This window comes from Carassius carassius, chromosome 28 (genome assembly GCF_963082965.1).
Source record: "Carassius carassius chromosome 28, fCarCar2.1, whole genome shotgun sequence".
Lineage (NCBI taxonomy): Eukaryota > Metazoa > Chordata > Actinopteri > Cypriniformes > Cyprinidae > Carassius > Carassius carassius.
Window position 1 is genome coordinate 13,971,446 of NC_081782.1, and position 18,339 is coordinate 13,989,784.

At 36.6% G+C, this 18,339-nt stretch overlaps 1 protein-coding gene across 1 annotated transcript; it reads left to right on the forward strand.

Annotated features, from left to right (window-relative positions):
* The first annotated feature begins 114 nt into the window (after positions 1–114).
* LOC132107607 (uncharacterized) lies at positions 115–10,443 on the forward strand. The gene is made up of 23 exons (XM_059513710.1): positions 115–308; positions 391–603; positions 1,281–1,426; positions 1,512–1,639; positions 1,912–2,059; positions 2,169–2,301; positions 3,340–3,489; positions 3,573–3,699; positions 3,776–3,987; positions 4,063–4,225; positions 5,093–5,172; positions 5,260–5,420; positions 5,534–5,624; positions 5,717–5,868; positions 6,823–6,889; positions 6,971–7,108; positions 7,317–7,637; positions 8,392–8,495; positions 8,570–8,676; positions 8,748–8,827; positions 8,921–8,955; positions 9,056–9,187; positions 9,317–10,443. Exons 1-23 carry the CDS (start codon positions 149–151, stop codon positions 9,599–9,601), a joined length of 3,333 nt encoding a protein of 1,110 aa, XP_059369693.1. The 5' UTR covers positions 115–148; the 3' UTR covers positions 9,602–10,443.
* Positions 10,444–18,339: the final 7,896 nt, after the last annotated feature.

Here is an 18,339-nt window from a genome sequence, read left to right on the forward strand (position 1 = left end):
AATTAGAGTTTTTTCTATATTAATTGTGATATTCCTTTTCTCTATTTTTACTTTTCCTTTCATACTAATTTAAATATAAATATAATTAAGAGGAAATTATTTTTGCAGATGTACTTTTCCACATTACTGCCCAGCCAACAGCTCTACCATGCTGTCCTGTCCGGATGGCTGGATGCCGCTGAACACCAGCGGTTTGAGGAAGTCTCAGGAGAGCAGCTGTTTGCTGTGTGGGGCCGGCACCTATCGGCCCAGTCACTCCCCTCACCTCCAGTGCCTCCTCTGCCCTCCAGGACATCACTGCCCTCCGGGTCAGCACTGAAGAGCTCCCATAATGAAAACAACAGCAGTGCTGATTGATTTTGTTTAATATTTTAATGATCTGTTTACTAGGCTCACACCATTATAGTGATCAGCCCTGTCCAGTTGGGTACTTTTGTCCACAAGGCAGCTCCGATCCTGTTCCCTGCCCGCCTGGGTCATATGGAAACCGCACTAGTGCTGAATCACTTGAGGAATGTCACAAATGCCCACCAGGGACCTTCAATCACTTGCACGCCCAAAGAGCCTGTTTCCCCTGTGGGAGTTCGTCCACCTCAGATGCAGGTAAGAGTGTGTTTTAAGACACTTTTCTTTATCCTTAGCAGTCATTTATACATAATATGTTATTGTCTTTAAAAATGCAAGATGCAGGCAGTGCTGGGTAATATCAGATTAGGAGCCAGATTTACTAAACAGGGCAAATTAGCATTAGAACGCAATTCCATAAAAGCACCAGTGGGAGGGGAACATTTTGCAGGTGGATTACTAACAATGCACACATTAAAGAGCACAGACGCAGCCAGATCATTTCCATAATGGCCAGCGTAATATACCAAGAGCAATGCAAATTAACACCTGCTTTAAGACATGCTTTCATGGGCTTTAAATAGTGGCGAGTGCAAATGTTGCGTGATTAATTTTAATAGTCTCCTCCCATAAATTTAGTGTATTCAGTAAGGTCAGGTGCAAAAAATAACTATGTTTACACCTTTTCAGCACTAATTCTTCACTGAGTGTCTTTAGCTAATCCTTAAAGTACTATTTTAATGCCAAAAGATGGTTTGCGCTGTCTTCTGGATTACGCAATCAGATTCCAAAAATAAAATACTTGTATTTAGATTATATTCATTTTTCACGACTAACTATTTTTTATTGATTATGTGATTACAAAATCAATGACCCTTTATAGTCTTAAAAACAAACCATAGAATGTAATGTATCTATTTTGTTTCTTTTCATAGGTGCGTCCTCTTGTACCTGCATAGGCAAAAACCGTGCGTTCCAGCAATCAGATGGGTCGTGCTTGTGTAAGACAGGTTTTGTCTTTTACAATGAATTAGACTTCAAAAGCTCTACCGCAGACAGTGAACTGGACTGTCAACCTGAGGTGAGATGTGTGCACTGAAGAAAAGCTCTGTGTTTCTTCAGTTTATTTGTTTGATAAGACAGTAAGGAGCTCTTATTCTGTGTAGGTGAAGAAGCGCTGTGGGGCAGGTCAAGTGAGACTGGCCTCTACACTGGAATGTGTTTTCCCATACACCTACTCCTGTAACGTCACATGTGGTCCTCAGGGTGGGACTTTGGATGTTGGGATGGGCATGTAAGTTTGCTGTTCCAGTGAGGAGGGAGACTTCTGTGTATTATAATATTAACACTTTACATTAAGGTTTAAGTTTTAGGTATCATTATGAAATCTATCTATCTATCCATCTATCATTTACAGTCAGCTGGCCATTCATATAAAATAAACCCCCTCTCGATGATAATGACCATTGGTGCACATTATTAAAACTTAACCACTATGATTTTATATAAAGATTCATGGCTGATGATGTTTTCTCATAACAACACAATTGTGGTATTTTTCTGCAGTTGTCACTGTGATAGGTACGTGTCAGCAGAGGAGCTGTGTAACTCTTCATGTGTGTCCACACTGCCGGTGCTCTCTGCCAAACTGGACACAGACGGACAGCTACTGTTGAGAATCAGAGCCGCAGATGAAAGCAAAACCTGGAGCAGGGTGAGATCTGGACAAAATTAAAAGACAATTCATTGTTATCTATCAGTTATTATACTGTGCTTATTGATGTGAACTCATGCTAAAAATAACATTGCTTCATTTTTCTCAGAATATGATAAATGTACTAGGACCTGATGTTCATGTCAAGAACATTGGAAGGATCCACTTCGTCCAGTTCGCTTCTGAGGGAGTGTTTGGTTGGATTTTAAAAGACCCCTTGCTCATTGATTCTTTAGTAAGAGGTAAGCTGCCATTGACACCCTGATCCAGCTTGCGTTTCCACTGCCAACAGTACCCATACTTGATAGGCGTGGTGTATTCCAGAAAGTAGTGATCGACGATAAAGCACGACAATAAGCACAACTCTGCCTCTGTCAGTTTTAATGAACAATAATAACTATTATAAAAGTATAAGTACAAGTATAAGAGGCTTATATATAAGCCTCTTATATAGACAAATATAAAGACAAAAGCAAACAATTCAGTCAAATGTATGCTGCAAAGTCAGAGCTGTACTACTGTAAAGTTGAAAATAAATATATGAAGTTAAATATAACTTTGTACTCAGCCAAAACGATATGACCAGGAGCAAATAATAGATTCATGTGACCACGAATGCCTGTTCAATATACCCAAAATCACTACAGAGACATCTGAGCCAGCGGCAAATGTCTGAAAGACTAGCCGAGCTAAGGCTGCTCTCAGTGGATACATGAGCACTGAGCGCCCGGTGGTCGCCTGGAGCTCCGAAATTGACATAACTAATCTTCAAATAGGCACCATCTATATAAATAAACAGCAGATTTGAGTTTTAAACAACTACATTCTCGCCTGAAAAATTCTTAAAACTACATTTCATGACACAATAACTGTAATATTTTGAAAATTATGTGGGTTTTTGGGCAATGACGTTTCACAAGTCCACAAGAACACATTGAGAAACGACTTTTGTTTGTGTGGAAATATAAAATGATAAAATAGACTGTGTTTGCGCACTCAGATATAGCTTAAATAAGCCCAATATTCATGGACAGCAGGGCAGAACGAGTGAAGGAGAAGCTTTATTTTATCATGCCAAAGTGACTTTTCTAGTCAACCAATCAACGTTCTGCAGTGAGTTTAGCTCCACCCTTTTGGTACCATTTGCTGTGCTGGGCACCCAAACGGAAGGGTACCAAAAATGTTATACAGTACCGTACCGTACCATACAGTACTGAACTGTACCGCTTGGTGGAAATGAGCCATAACTGTTAATTAAAGCTTGCAGTATTTCCTTTCAGAACCCGTAAAAATTCTGGAGAGAGATTTCAGGAAGAAACGAAATGCTGATCAAAATGAGGTTTCCGAGTCTTTTCCACGGATCCCAAATCCCATCGCATGTCTGTCCCCAAATGATATGCTCATCTTTCAGCTCACCATCAACCACACGGGTATGGCTTTGTCAAATACAGCACTAATAATAAAAGATGCCTAGTGTATGGAATGCATGTTTCATGTCATTCTCTGAATTTAGACCGCCACTACAGTCACTTCCCAGTGTACCAGAAGGATCACCTGTTCAGCAGTAACCCTGGCTGGGATTTTGGGGCATTTAGACGTCTGCAGCATCTTGTCAAACACACACAGCTAAATTCCAGCAGGTAAGACTAGATAGGTATATCACATGTAGCTTTCAACACAGATATTCAGCTGATCTGCATTGATTTATCTTGTTAGATTTGCGCATGTGTTCATGGAGCCGGGAAAGTATGTGTTCCTGGATAACGCAGTTCCAGACTGGAGTCTGATAGTGGTCGTGAGTGTACAGGGTTCCGAGTGTAACCCCACAACAGCTGCATTCCAGCCGACGACCCCTGCACAGCTTGTGCGACACGGGATTGTTAAACAACACAGCTTAAACCTGCTTCCAGACTGGGGGCTCATCACAGGTGAGAGAATAAGAAAGTGCCATTTTTCTTGCTAACAGGAATGCTTTACATTCTGTGCTTGGTGTTTCTCTATAGGGATCTTGTCTCTGTTGGTGTTGCTGATAATAGTGTTGACAGCCTCTGCTCTGGTCTTGAGGCCTAATCGGTCCAACCTCATCGCTCAAGGGAGGCCAAAGCCCAAGTGGCGCAGCTTGGGTGAACCCAGTGTTCCTATTGAATATGTTTATAATACAGAAAGGTAAGTCAGCTGCTTATTGCTGAAGTTTCTTGATGTTTGTCAAAGGGATATTCACAAGTAGTTTCGGACAAGAATACTAGTGATGCGCTGACATTACAGTTCTGACAACTTAGCCAATATATATGCCAGTTTATTTATTTTTTCCGTGTAATGACTGATAATAGATCACTTCTTATTATTCTAAAATCAAATTGAAAATAAAACTCTAAAAATCAAAATGATTTGCTTTTAAAGGATGCGGATAAATTTAGGCATCACAGCATTATAATGTATACAGTAGTATCAAACATAGACATTAATTTTGAGATTTGATTACGTTTACATTTAACAGTGTTATTAAATTATTTATGTTACTAATATTAATGTTATGAGTGTCAGATAATGGCAACAGTATTGTCAAAATGTGAGAAACAAGAATGTACAATTAAATTGACCAATATAAACTATATTTGGGGTGAGTACGATTTTTTTTGTTTTTGAAAGAAGTCTCCTATGCACACTGAGAATGCATTTGTTTGATCAAAAATACAATAAAATCAGTAATATTGTGAAATATTATTACAAATTAATATACATTTTAAAACACAGTTTAATTTATTTTTGTGATGCTAAAGCTTTATTTTCAGCATCATAACTCCAGTCTTCAGTGTTACATGATCAGCTGAATATGCTAATTTGGTCTACAAGCAGTTGTGCTGCTTAATATCTTCTTAGAAACCTTTTTACATTACATTAGCAGATCTCAAAATGAAAAGCCATTTTTCATATTGTACATTATCATGTTGTGATGCCTAACTTTACTTGTAGTATGTAAAGCAACCAATAGCCCAAGGTGCAGTTTTAAGTGTGCTTTGTATTGCGTTGTAGTTTGGACAGCTCTGAGCCACTAGGTCTGAGAGGGGTGGGAGAGGGAGCAGAATCAGAGGAACCAGCTGTTTGCAAAGGAGGTAAATGACAATCATCTGAAATGCCTGACAACGGATATATATACAAAAACCCTTCTGAATTCTGTTGAATTGCATATTGATGTGAAGGTTTCAGAACTACACTAATGGAGCTGGAGGAGTTTAATGTGAAAACGCTGTATGACAAGTTAGAGGATCAGAATTTACATCTGGCATCCCAGCTGGCAAAGCACCGCAAAGACACACAGGAGTTTTACAGGAACATCTGTCACCAAATTGATGCTCTGAGGGTAAAACAGAAACAGGAAGTCAACTGAAGATAAGAAATGCATCAAAAAATAGAAATAATGATTATAACATTATCAATCTCTGTGACTAATCAGTCTGTACATCTGGTTTTTAGGACACACTAGAAAATATGGAACCCTCAAAACTGAACCAGCTGAAGAAAATACTAGACAACGAAGTTCTGATGAAAAGAGAAACTGCTCATGGTGAGACAGAAGTTTGCTATAACTCCAGCCTTACATGTGTATATACAGTCTTAAACAGTATTTTAAGTAAAAAGTATTTGTGTTTGCACCAGAGCCGTGGATGGGGCTGATGGAGGCCGTGCTGAGATCTTTGGAGGGAGTGCTGTGCAGAATGAATGGAGAGGTCTGGCAGCAACAGGACACCACCGAAACAAACAGCCACAGAGACACTCGAGAGAGTGAACTTCACACCAGATACACTCAGGTTTTTTCTATTTCTATTTTATATATTATTCTATTCTATTTTCTAGTCCATTAAAACAACACAGAGCCATGGGTGAGCAATGAATGCACATAATAGTGATATTAAAATAATAATTCAGTAAAAAAAAAAAATTTTTGTCATTATACTCTCTTGTAAGTATGTCATTCTTTAAATGTGAGACATGTTTCAAAATGTTTTTTTTTAATCCTTTTTTTGATCAGATTGTATTATATCTTTAATCATAAAAATGGTCTATTGGTGAAACGTTTGATTTGATTTGTTGTTAGTGTGAACTAAAACCATTACAAATGATTTCTGTTAATTAAAATAAAGTTGAAATAAAACAAAATGTAAATATTAGAATTTAAAAAAAGAAAAACAAATATACATTTGGGTAACACTTTAAAATAAGGTTTCAATTGTTAACATGAACAATGATTATATAGCATTTATTCATGTTAGTTAATGTTAAGTTCAAACTTACAAATACATTATTCAGTCTGTTAACATTAGTTAATTTACTGTGAATTAACATGAATGTGGACATTTGTATTAACTAACATTGACAAAGATTAATACAATTTGAAATGTGGCCTACATTTTAACACTAAATGAAAAAATAAGCTGAAGCTGAAGTAGCAGAATTACTAAAACTAAAATAAAGCCAATAGAAATAACAAAATCACTAAAGCTAAACTAAAATAAAAACTACAATAGTATATAAATACTAAAATAGAACTGCTTTTTAACACCTTTTTCAGTGAATCGGTTCACACACAACCAATCTGAAATGATTCATTCACAAATCATACACTGAATTTTAATATAGATGCATCAGTTTACAGCTTTTGTGTTCCACAGGAGCATACAATCAAACCTGTTTGATTGAGTACATAATGACTTCATTCATTTGGGCTGAACTATCCCATTAAGTATTTCTTTATCATTTTACAGTTTTCTCCTGCAGACCTTTCAGAGTTTAAAGTGGGTGCAGATACAGAGGCAGCTTCCACAGTTCCAGGTTTGACCTTGACAAAAGCCTGTTTGCAGTCTTTGACCCAAGGCTCCTGCTGTGTTCACAGTACATGCTCTCATCTGTCAGGTCAACAGCAGAGCACCATCCCCTGCGTGAGTGAAGAGGAACTGACCAAGTTTGTGTCTCTGACTCCTCTGTCCAAAACACTGCAGGAAATAAAGGAATCGCTCCAGACTCTCGCCCACACGTCCGTCACAGAGGACGGTCGGTACACACTACACATTTATGCATTTGGATTCAGTGAGCTAAAGTAGAAATGCACTTTTAATGAAGTATGTTGATACATAGCATTTGTATTTATTTAATTAAAATATATTTTATTTAACTGTTGTAACTGTTTTGTGTGTCATGTAAGGTCTTCTAGTCATTTCAGAGTTTTGTAATGACCTACATCTGCTTTCTTCTTCTTCAGTAATTATCAGCCCAGCAGAGGGTGAACCATCGCACCTGATCCCTGTTGCCCTTGACAGCCTTTCCCCACAGCATTTTGCTGTCTTCCTCTTTGGCTGCCATGTTGTGCGTTTACTGAGCAGAGCTTGTTCTTTCCCCTCCGTCGGGCTGCTTTTGGCCAGGACGGTGCCGGTCTCTCACTGTGATAACCTGCTGGCCTACTGCCATAAAGACTTTTATTACGACACAGCCAATCAAATTCTGTACATCCTAGAGAAGAAGCTTCAAAATGCTGGCCAGTTCATCTCCATTATCTTGCACTCAATGGCCTTTATCACCGCAGGTAAGAAAGACTGCCCTAGTCTTCACTACATAGTTGTTTACAGATGTCTACTTTATTTAACAAGGCAAGTCACCTAAGGACAACATTTGTTTTGAAAGAAATATCTTATGCTCAGAAGGCTGCTTTTATTTGATCAAAGGTACAGTAAAAAGAGTAATATTTTGAATTTTTTTGATATTTCTATTTTAATATATTTTAGAATGTAATTTATTCCTATAGTAATTAGTTTTTAACAAGTAAAATACTTTACTGTCACTTTTGTGGTTTAGGCCTAGGTTTAGGCCTAATCCCAGACTAAAATGTAAGTCTGAGCTGTTTCAACTGAAAGAAGCTTGCACTAACTGATCTTAAAATATCTCAGTGTATTTGTTTGTCTCAAGATGAACACCAGTATTGTTTTTTTTTCTAAGGCATGTTTATAAAAACTACTTAAATGTCCTAATTCAACTATTTTCTAAACCTGGTTTAACCTTAGCCCTGTCTGTGAAACCAGGCCTTAAAGTATTGCTTTATAAAAAAGCAAAAAAAAAAAAAAAAATGTACTGACTTGTAAACAGTAGTGTAAAATACATAAAAGATACTAATACACAAAATAAGACAATTAAAACATATATAAAATATATCTAAAATGTTTTTAGTTCTATAAAAGCTTTGATAAAGAGATAAGTATCATATTTCAGTAACATCTGCAGAGTTCTTCATAAAAAGCATTAAACATTAAACCTTTTTCTTTTGCATTTCTATTTTTTTACAGGCTCAAAATCTCTTGAATTCATAAAAGCCTTCCACTTGGCTGTTTCAGCATTAAGCATGCAGTTGTTCCATCACTCTTTCACTGAGGATCAGAGGAAAGGAAAGGTAAGACAAGTGTTTGAAATATATACAGTATAAAATTCAGGAAGAGCTAAAACAGACATTTGCTCACATGTTAGATGGATGAGGAAAACACAACGGAGGCCTTTGGAACATTAGTAGAAGACTTCTTCAGTGTAGAAATACCTACTGAAATGCATTTCACTGAGCACCTGCTGGCAGAGAGGTTAGGATCTTATCAAAGGTGAGTTTTTGATGTTAAGAATATATTAAAACATTCACTTTTATTGATTTTAGACTTCAAGTTTATAAATACTTCAAGTTGGAACAGCTCCTCCAAGAACTAAAACCAACTCTAAGAGACAGACACGGAGATGGTGAGAGATCTTGAGAGTGATTTTCAAAAGAAAAAAATTCTTAGCCTTGCAAACACCTAAAAACTGGTACAATTGGGGGTCTTTTGTGCACAGGACGAGGGCAAACTGGCCTAAAAACACAAGTCCCAGTGAGTGAAAACACTTTTTGCATGTTGTGTTTTATTTATTCTGAAGAGTGTACATCTGTGGAAATAGTTCCTGTTTTTTTTTTATCTATATGTGCTTCAGGCACAGTGTATGGAAAGAGAAATAAACAGACTTGATGAAGTATACCAGCAGCTGTCCTCTGAGCTCCACAGGGCAACACACATACGCAGCCCACCGGAGAAGAAAGAGCCCAGGTTTGACAAACCGCTTCAGGTAACAGTCAGTCTGACTCACCTCATGGAGACCCCTATACAGCCCCCACTTGCAAGAGGAATGAATTTACATAGTAAAATGTATTTCTCACCCCTTCCGTCTGTGTCTCTGATGCTCCCCACGCTTTAGGAGCAGCAGGTGATGCTGGAGCTGCAGAAGTGTACGGTGGATCAGAGACTGAAGCAGATGAGAGACAGATTTTCTAAACTGAGCTCAAGCCAGCGAGCGAGTCCTAATGAAGACAGACCGGCTCACAGCACAGTCCTGGCTCAGGAAGACAACCAGACTCCCAGCAAATGCAAACCAGACAGTGGAGGAGAAGAGAAACAGACACCTGCTGCAGGACAGTCCAGAAACAAGAAGAAGCAGAGGGAGCATATGGACAAAGATGAGGAAAAGGGTGTGACTGCGTGAGGAATCATGTTTGAATATATTTCTTGTCTTTACACCATTTTATTCTTACAGATCTTACAAGTTACATTCATTTTATCTATTCATAATGACTGAAACGTGTGTGGCACAGTCACAGCCAGTCTGAAGATATTTAATGTTTAATGCACAGTTATGATGAGCAGGGCAAGATGAAATAGAAACAAAATGTCCTTTCAGTTGTCACTTGTAGATGTCACAAGACAAAACTCACATGGAGGAGTTGGATTTAACATTTAACACCCCTGGTTTAGAAGCACTGTTATGCTATACAACTTAGCAAATGTACTCCCAACCTTAAAACTGTCAATCTTTATGGTATATTTTTAAATTTCCATCAGTGTATGCATATATTTATACTACTGTTCAAACATTTAGGACTGGTAAGTTTTTAAAAATGTTTTAGAAACAAGATGCATTTATTTGTTAAAAATAAATATGGTAAAAAAAAAAACATTAATAATGTGAAATATTATTACAGTTTAAAATAATGCTTTCTATTTGAATACATTTTAAAATGTCATTCCAGTCTTCAGTGTCACATGATCCTTCAGAAATCATTCTAATATCAAGAGACAGTTCTTATAATCAGTGTTGAAAACAGTTATATTTGTGGAAAAACCGAGATCAATTTTTGTTCGGGGTTCCTAAAACGAACATACAGTTCAAGAGCACAGCATTTATTTGAAGTAGTAGTGATTACTGTCACTTTTGGTCAGTTTAATGCATCATATCTGAATGAAAGTATTTATTCCTTTAAAAAAAAAAATCTTACTGACCTCAAACTTTTGAATGTCAATGTATGTTTTAATTAATTCATTATCATATATAAAATGTATAAAAACAAATCAAACATCATCATAAATGTGTCATTTCTTATGTCAATACAAGAATGAGGGAAAATGTTACTAATTAAACATGCTATGCACTTCTGAGCTGTAATATGAGTGGCATGTTTATTCTGGGCTTTTCCAGTCAATAATCTAACAGTTCATGCACGCTCATGCTCAGAGCCGGGCTAAACTCTTTTCCTCTAGGGGAAACAGACTGTGAACAGATTGGGAGGGAGGGAGAACGGTTGCTGTCATCAGCCACTATCACTGTTACAACTCTCTGTCCTTGAGCTGATACGCTCAAGAAGGTTCCATTGGCTGTGTGCCGTCTGACTTTATCGCCTTAGATTAAACAAACAGTGTATCCACACAGCATCCAGGGCGGACTTTCCACTTAACATACCTGACTCCACAAACTGCTGCTGAAGCAGATGCAGTGTTTGCAAGGCCCTCATACAGAATAATACTCTCACGTACAGACTGTATTGTAGATGTTTAGATTTTTTCCCCTAGATGTGCCATTTACTTTTAATGCCCATGGACTTCATGCTTTTGTATAAAAAAGTTGAAAAGTAGCTTATAAAGTTTTAAATACAATACTGACATTTTTGCAAGCTAATAATAATTTTTGCAGACTAATAATAATAATAATAATACATCATTATTATATTAATATTTATTATCATTATTAGTAGTATTACTAACAACAACAGTAATGACAATTACCAATGTTGTTGTTGTTACTAGAACAGCAATAATGACAACAATTACTATATTAACAATATAATGTTTATATTAACAATGTGACGACAACAATAATAATAGTAATTGTCATTACTGTTGTTGTTATTATTGGTAGTATGTTATTATTATCTCTGCAACTAATATAAATAACATTCCTTATTTATTTATATATTAAACCTGAAGTTTTGAACTTAAAGGCAATATTTTAAAGGTGTATTTTATATTTTTAGAGGTGATTTAAATTTATTATAGTTTCTTCATTACAAATTAAAGATCATAACAGCTTGTGTTTGCAATTGAGAGTTCAATTGCGAGTTAATTACAATATTTTACATTTTTGATTTAAGATTTGATTTGACCTACAATTTTATTTGATAGTTTATAAATATGTATTCTTAAATTTTTCATTTAATTATTATTATTTTAACATGAATATTATTATTATCATCATCATTACAGCTAACATGAATAACAGCTACAACAACAATAATCTAAAAACAAGTATGTGGCGAGTGGGGCGGGGCCGAGGGACGTGGGAACAAGGAGTGAGGCCGGCAATGATTGGGCAAATCAGTGACACCTGCGACCCACTGCCGGTCTCGAGTCCCACGTAGGAGATGGAAGGATATAAAGCCAGTTCCCGCCTCCTTCTCCCGGGTTTCGGCACCACTGTAATGATAAAAACCTTTGTAATCGTCGGGAAGAAGGAGGCGGGAACCGGCGGACAATCAAATAACACTTTAATCCAAAATTAACACAAAACAGCGCACCAGCCCCTCACGGACGACTGGTGCGCACCAAAATAAAACCAAAACCTAAAATAATGCCCAGGCCTGGTCCTCTCTCGTCCTTCACTGTCATCGCTCCAGTTTTATATCCTTCCATCTCCTACGTGGGACTCGAGACCGGCAGTGGGTCGCAGGTGTCACTGATTTGCCCAATCATTGCCGGCCTCCCTCCTTGTTCCCACGTCCCTCGGCCCCGCCCCACTCGCCACAAACAATAATAAGATCAATAATAATAACGACAATTACTATTATAATTGCTGTTGTTAAGAACAACAATAGCAACATTATTATTATAGTTATTAACAACAATGAACATTATTATTACAACATTTATTATTATTATGTTATTCTTATTGATACAACTAATATAAACAGCAACAACAATGATGACACTACCCATTATTTTTGTTGTTTTTAATAACAATAATTTTTATTAATATTATTAATTTTATTAAATAACATTTATTATTGTAGTTGCAACAGCAGCAAAAATTATTATTATTATTATTTGTGCATATCAATCTGTTAGAGATTACTTGTTAGTATAACAAAATCTTTTACTACCTGGCCTGGTTTTTCTGATTGTTTGTTTAATGTACATTATTTATGAACAGGTTGTCATGCTGTATTTCTGGAGGAGGTAGCTGTGATCATGCCTATTTCTGTCCTGGCTCTCTTCATTACAAACAGACAGCTGCAATACCTGAGAGAACTCCACTTGAGTAATAAACTCATAGTCAGAAATCTAGTCTACACTCCAGCGTCGCTTATTACAGAGACCACTGTCTTATTTGCAGAGATATTGTCCTCTGTTAAAGGGCTGAAGATCCACTGATATTTCCATTAAGGGAGCATCCTCCTGTAAGTGTTGTAATTTATTATTCATGCCATATAAATGTTTTAAATGGAAAGTGTGTCCATTTGTAGATCTTCTAGAAACATCTATTGATAATGCCTCTTAGTAAATAGCAAGTATGACATCCATCTACATAAAAACTGACTGAGAAAGAAAAAAAAAGAACTATAGGATATAATTTAGGTACTTTTTTTTTAGCTTATTCCTTAGAATCACCTTTGGATAACAGTTGTATACTAAAATACATTAGACAAAGCTGGACTGGAAAAATTAATTAATAGAACAGGGTGCCATATTTCACTTTCCTGTAGTTTAACAGACTGAGCAAAATTCATACCTGAAATTGCTCTAGATCTCTTGAAATGCATTTCTTAACTTTACATGGTTTACACCAGTAAATAAAGAGCCTGATATCCTTTGATTTCGTTTGAAAGGTTTGTAATGTTGCACATAATACCAGACTTCCTTTAGTGCTAGACAGGCATTTCTGTTTTCGAGTCCAGAGATGTGTGAAAATGGCTTGCATAATCTTGCTCTTGGTTGTTATGCAGTGATAACAATGTGAACTCTCCATGCAGTATGTATAAATTCTCTTGAGATATGATTATTTATTTTGTGTGCATCATTACATAAATTGCTGCACTTTCTTTGTTTCAAAAGACCATGGAATGGGAAACATTGCCACACACTTAACAGAACATAAAGAGGGCTGAAAGATGGCAAAACTTTGTTTTGACCATTTCATCAATAATATTTGATAACTGGCAAGGTGCATTGCGACTTCAAATCCAAAATGTTTGGTTGTTTGTCCAGTTTTGATTTTTTTCAGGCCTTTTCAGATCTTTTAGCATGTTGGGTAAGAAGCTGATGGTGCTGATAAATAATGTCTTAAGGGAGGTTTTAAAACGTGATGCAGCAGAGCCACTGGTCAAGAATGGAATTACGAGGTGAGATTGATGGGAGGAGGTCAGAAGAGATATGTTTGTATGTAGAGGCAGTTCAGCAGTAGGTGTTTAAAAAGCTGGAGTGTTTCCTCATGGGACATGGGTTCAAACAGAGATGGAGTAGTAGGATGAGGCTGTAGGATGTGTTCCCTGATGAAAATAATTTACAAAAGGCATATGCCAGGTTTCGATTGTACAACCCGAATTCCGGAAAAGTTGGGACGTTTTTTAAATTTTAATAAAATGAAAACTAAAAGACTTTCAAATCACATGAGCCAATATTTTATTCACAATAGAACATAGATAACATAGCAAATGTTTAAACTGAGAAAGTTTACAATTTTATGCACAAAATGAGCTCATTTCAATTTTGATTTCTGCTACAGGTCTCAAAATAGTTGGGACGGGGCATGTTTACCATGGTGTAGCATCTCCTTTTCTTTTCAAAACAGTTTGAAGACGTCTGGGCATTGAGGCTATGAGTTGCTGGAGTTTTGCTGTTGGAATTTGGTCCCATTCTTGCCTTATATAGATTTCCAGCTGCTGAAGAGTTCGTGGTCGTCTTTGACGTATTTTTCGTTTAATGATGCGCCAAATGTTCTCTATAGGTGAAAGATCTGGACTGCAGGCAGGCCAGGTTAGCACCCGGACTCTTCTACGACGAAGCCATGCTGTTGTTATAGCTGCAGTATGTGGTTTTGCATTGTCCTGCTGAAATAAACAAGGCCTTCCCTGAAATAGACGTTGTTTGGAGGGAAGCATATGTTGCTCTAAAACCTTTATATACCTTTCAGCATTCACAGAGCCTTCCAAAACATGCAAGCTGCCCATACCGTATGCACTTATGCACCCCCATACCATCAGAGATGCTGGCTTTTGAACTGAACGCTGATAATATGCTGGAAGGTCTCCCTCCTCTTTAGCCCGGAGGACACGGCGTCCGTGATTTCCAACAAGAATGTCAAATTTGGACTCGTCTGACCATAAAACACTATTCCACTTTGAAATAGTCCATTTTAAATGAGCCTTGGCCCACAGGACACGACGGCGCTTCTGGACCATGTTCACATATGGCTTCCTTTTTGCATGATAGAGCTTTAGTTGGCATCTGCTGATGGCACGGCGGACTGTGTTTACCGACAGTGGTTTCTGAAAGTATTCCTGGGCCCATTTAGTAATGTCATTGACACAATCATGCCGATGAGTGATGCAGTGTCGTCTGAGAGCCCGAAGACCACGGGCATCCAATAAAGGTCTCCGGCCTTGTCCCTTACGCACAGAGATTTCTCCAGTTTCTCTGAATCTTTTGATGATGTTATGCACTGTAGATGATGAGATTTGCAAAGCCTTTGCAATTTGACGTTGAGGAACATTGTTTTTAAAGTTTTCCACAATTTTTTTACGCAGTCTTTCACAGATTGGAGAGCCTCTGCCCATCTTTACTTCTGAGAGACTCTGCATCTCTAAGACAAAGCTTTTATAGCTAATCATGTTACAGACCTGATATCAATTAACTAGATGTTCTCCCAGCTGAATCTTTTCAAAACTGCTTGCTTTTTTAGCCATTTGTTGTCCCCGTGCCAACTTTTTTGAGACCTGTAGCAGGCATTAAATTTTAAATGAGCTTATTAAGTGGATAAAAGTGTAAAATTTCTCAGTTTAAACATTTGCTACGTTATCTATGTTCTATTGTGAATAAAATATTGGCTCATGTGATTTGAAATTCCTTTAGTTTTCATTTTATTAAAATTTAAAAAACGTCCCAACTTTTCCGGAATTCGGGTTGTAATTGCATTTAAACTTCAAAGCATAAATCCAGTGAAGATGTAGATTTTGTCAGTAGAAAGTAAAAAAAAGAATGCTTAAAACACACACACACACACACACTGCCCAGTTTCTGCAGACTCACATAACAGCCTCAGTATTTCTTGACCTACTCGGTATGCAGAGTGTTTCAGACAGGTCTTTTTTCTTGAGAATCATGTAGGTCATCATCACACTGAGATAATCTAGACTTACAGGCAATCTTTGTTTGAGCAGATATTGACTGCCATTGAAATGGTCTATTTTGTTTTTGTTTTTTCTTTTTTACTTTAAATTTAATAAAGTTTCTTCATAACAAATTTGATTATCATAAATTTCAGTTTGAAAATGTAAAGGTCAATTACAAATGAATCACATTTTAAGATTTAAAATTGTAAAATTTGGAAATGTTCTTATTTGATGAGCAACCAATTTTTTTTTGTTTTTTTTTGTTTTGTATTCTTCATTTTTATCACATGCCATTTCATATTTTAAATGTACAATTATCTTAAAACTTTTTATTTTCAGCTTTAAATAGGAACACCAGGTTTTTATTGAAGTTTTAAATATTTGGACTTTAGAGACTTTTTTTTATTATTTTCAATATTATTATATTATATTATACTTCTATGTAATACATGGGCTTTGGGCTTTTACTTATACAGTGTAAAATGTTCATATACTGAAGCTAATAAAGAGACAATGTTTTATCATTTTTTATTTTATTTTGTGACACACTATTTCTTGTTTTAAATGTTTCTATTTAAAAACAATTACAGTTTTACAGATTCAGAGAGCAAATCATTTTATTTGTATATTATATTATATATTAAAATTATTTATATTTTTTCATACAAATATTAACAATATTAATAAACAGACAGGGTTTCATCCTCCACTGCTGGATGAAAGCATTACACTGGCCTGCTCTCTCCACTCTGTCTTTTGCATTGCTGTTGCCATGGTTTCTCTGCTTCGTGGGTATAGCAACCAGCAGGCCTGCCATTTTTAGTCTGTGCTGAGACCAAGCCTGCTGGCAACATCTCCCTTTGCTAAGCAGTGCACTCCTGCTTCTGTATTACAGCTCTGTACAGATGAACCTCACTGAGAGACATCCCTTTCAGTTTCATTTTACCTTACACATTTCAATTTGTGTTTCATTTCAAGAGTCGCAATAGATTGGAAAGCATCTGGCACTGGTGGAAACATGGTCTCTGTGCTTTGTTTAGAAATAATTTCTAGGTCTGTGAGCCATGTGTTCTCTTCCTGAGAGGTCAGCATAATAAAGCAGCCATAATCCCAATGATGAAATCTGTAATCCTGACCTTTGGATTTAAGCTTCACTGGGTTCCCATACATTACTACTTTAGCAAGATTAAATTGTCGTCTTTCTCATTGTAAGATTAGACACAAATCTTACGTTTGTGATAGTATCTAAACAGAGATCTAATCTCAATAAATTATCCTTCCCAGTGGTACTGTAAAGAAGAGGAATCTATTTTATAGAAAAGCAAGATGGAAGTATGTCGTTGCATATGTGAGTGCAAAGATAAAGCATTTGCATATGCATTTCAAACCCGACAGATTACTGGAGTGTTGGAAAAATCCTAATTCTCAGATTTTTTCCATTAGCCTAAGTGTTTGTCCTTATGTGCAATATTTATATATCCTGCTGAAAGCATTTTAAAGGGGCAATTTTTGATATATAAGAGGTCACTGTGCTATAAACTTTCACATTAGTCTAAAAAGATTTTATATTGAAGCTAATCTGCCAAAACGACAGTTTGTAAACCGTGCCACTTTATGAGACAATAGTATGGCAAAACTCCGCCTCCACAGAGGAAGAACAACGCCTGCTTCTACAGCACTGTAGAAGCAGTTTAGCCCCGCCCACTGATTCGCACATGTAGTGTAAATGCAGAAACCAAGCAATCAACTTTATTTGATTATCTTTCATTTTAATGAAGATCCAGACCTCAGCAAGAAATCACTTGATTTTTACCACAGATTCATTTACAAACCCGGGATTTTCAGAAAGATTGAAACTAAAAGACAATGCTTTGCTGATTACACTGCATCTGACAGTAATGTTGGAACACTTAAGTATCTATTTTTATTACATTATCACTATTGCTGTTATTACAGATAGTTTGACATGAATATTCATGTGTTTTTGACCAATATCACTGCAGTGTCCATCTGTGTAGGCTGTCAAACAAACACAATGCCAATCATAGCAGTGGGCGTATACTTCCGAGTCTACAATCCACCACGCCTATTCAAACAGAGCGTTCTGATGAGGGAGATCAAAACAGGACAGAAAATAGCCCAATACTTTTAAATTATGTTTTGGAATGTAAAAATCTTGAAGTGGACCTCAGAGAACAGCACAAAATAATAAAAAAAGGTTCATGACCCCTTTAACTTAAAGGCATAGTTCGCTCAAAAATACAAATTTGCTGGAAATGTACTCACTGTAGCATTGTAGAAATGTAGCATTACGTCAATTGCTCACCAGTGGATCCTCTGCAGTGAATGGGTGCTGTCAGAATGAGAATCCAAACAGCTAAAGAAACAAACTCATCTTCATCTACATCTTGGATGACCTAAGAGTGTGAACATTTTCAGCAGATGTTCATTTTTAGGTGAACTATTATTTTAATATCTATGCAGTCTACAAGTTTTGTGCTGTAATTTTGTGGCCCATTTGAACATATGCCACATTTTTTAGTTTCAAAATTCCATTTTGCATTTG

What these genes read in the sequence shown, in the direction of transcription:
- LOC132107607 (XM_059513710.1), top strand. Translation starts at nt 149, where the DNA reads ATGCTGTCCTGTCCGGATGGCTGGATGCCGCTGAACACCAGCGGTTTG. An exon ending in TTCGTCCACCTCAGATGCAG is followed by an intron (nt 604 to 1,280) that starts GTAAGAGTGTGT and finishes TTCTTTTCATAG; the next exon opens with GTGCGTCCTCTTGTACCTGC. An exon ending in CACGTCCGTCACAGAGGACG is followed by an intron (nt 7,109 to 7,316) that starts GTCGGTACACAC and finishes CTTCTTCTTCAG; the next exon opens with TAATTATCAGCCCAGCAGAG.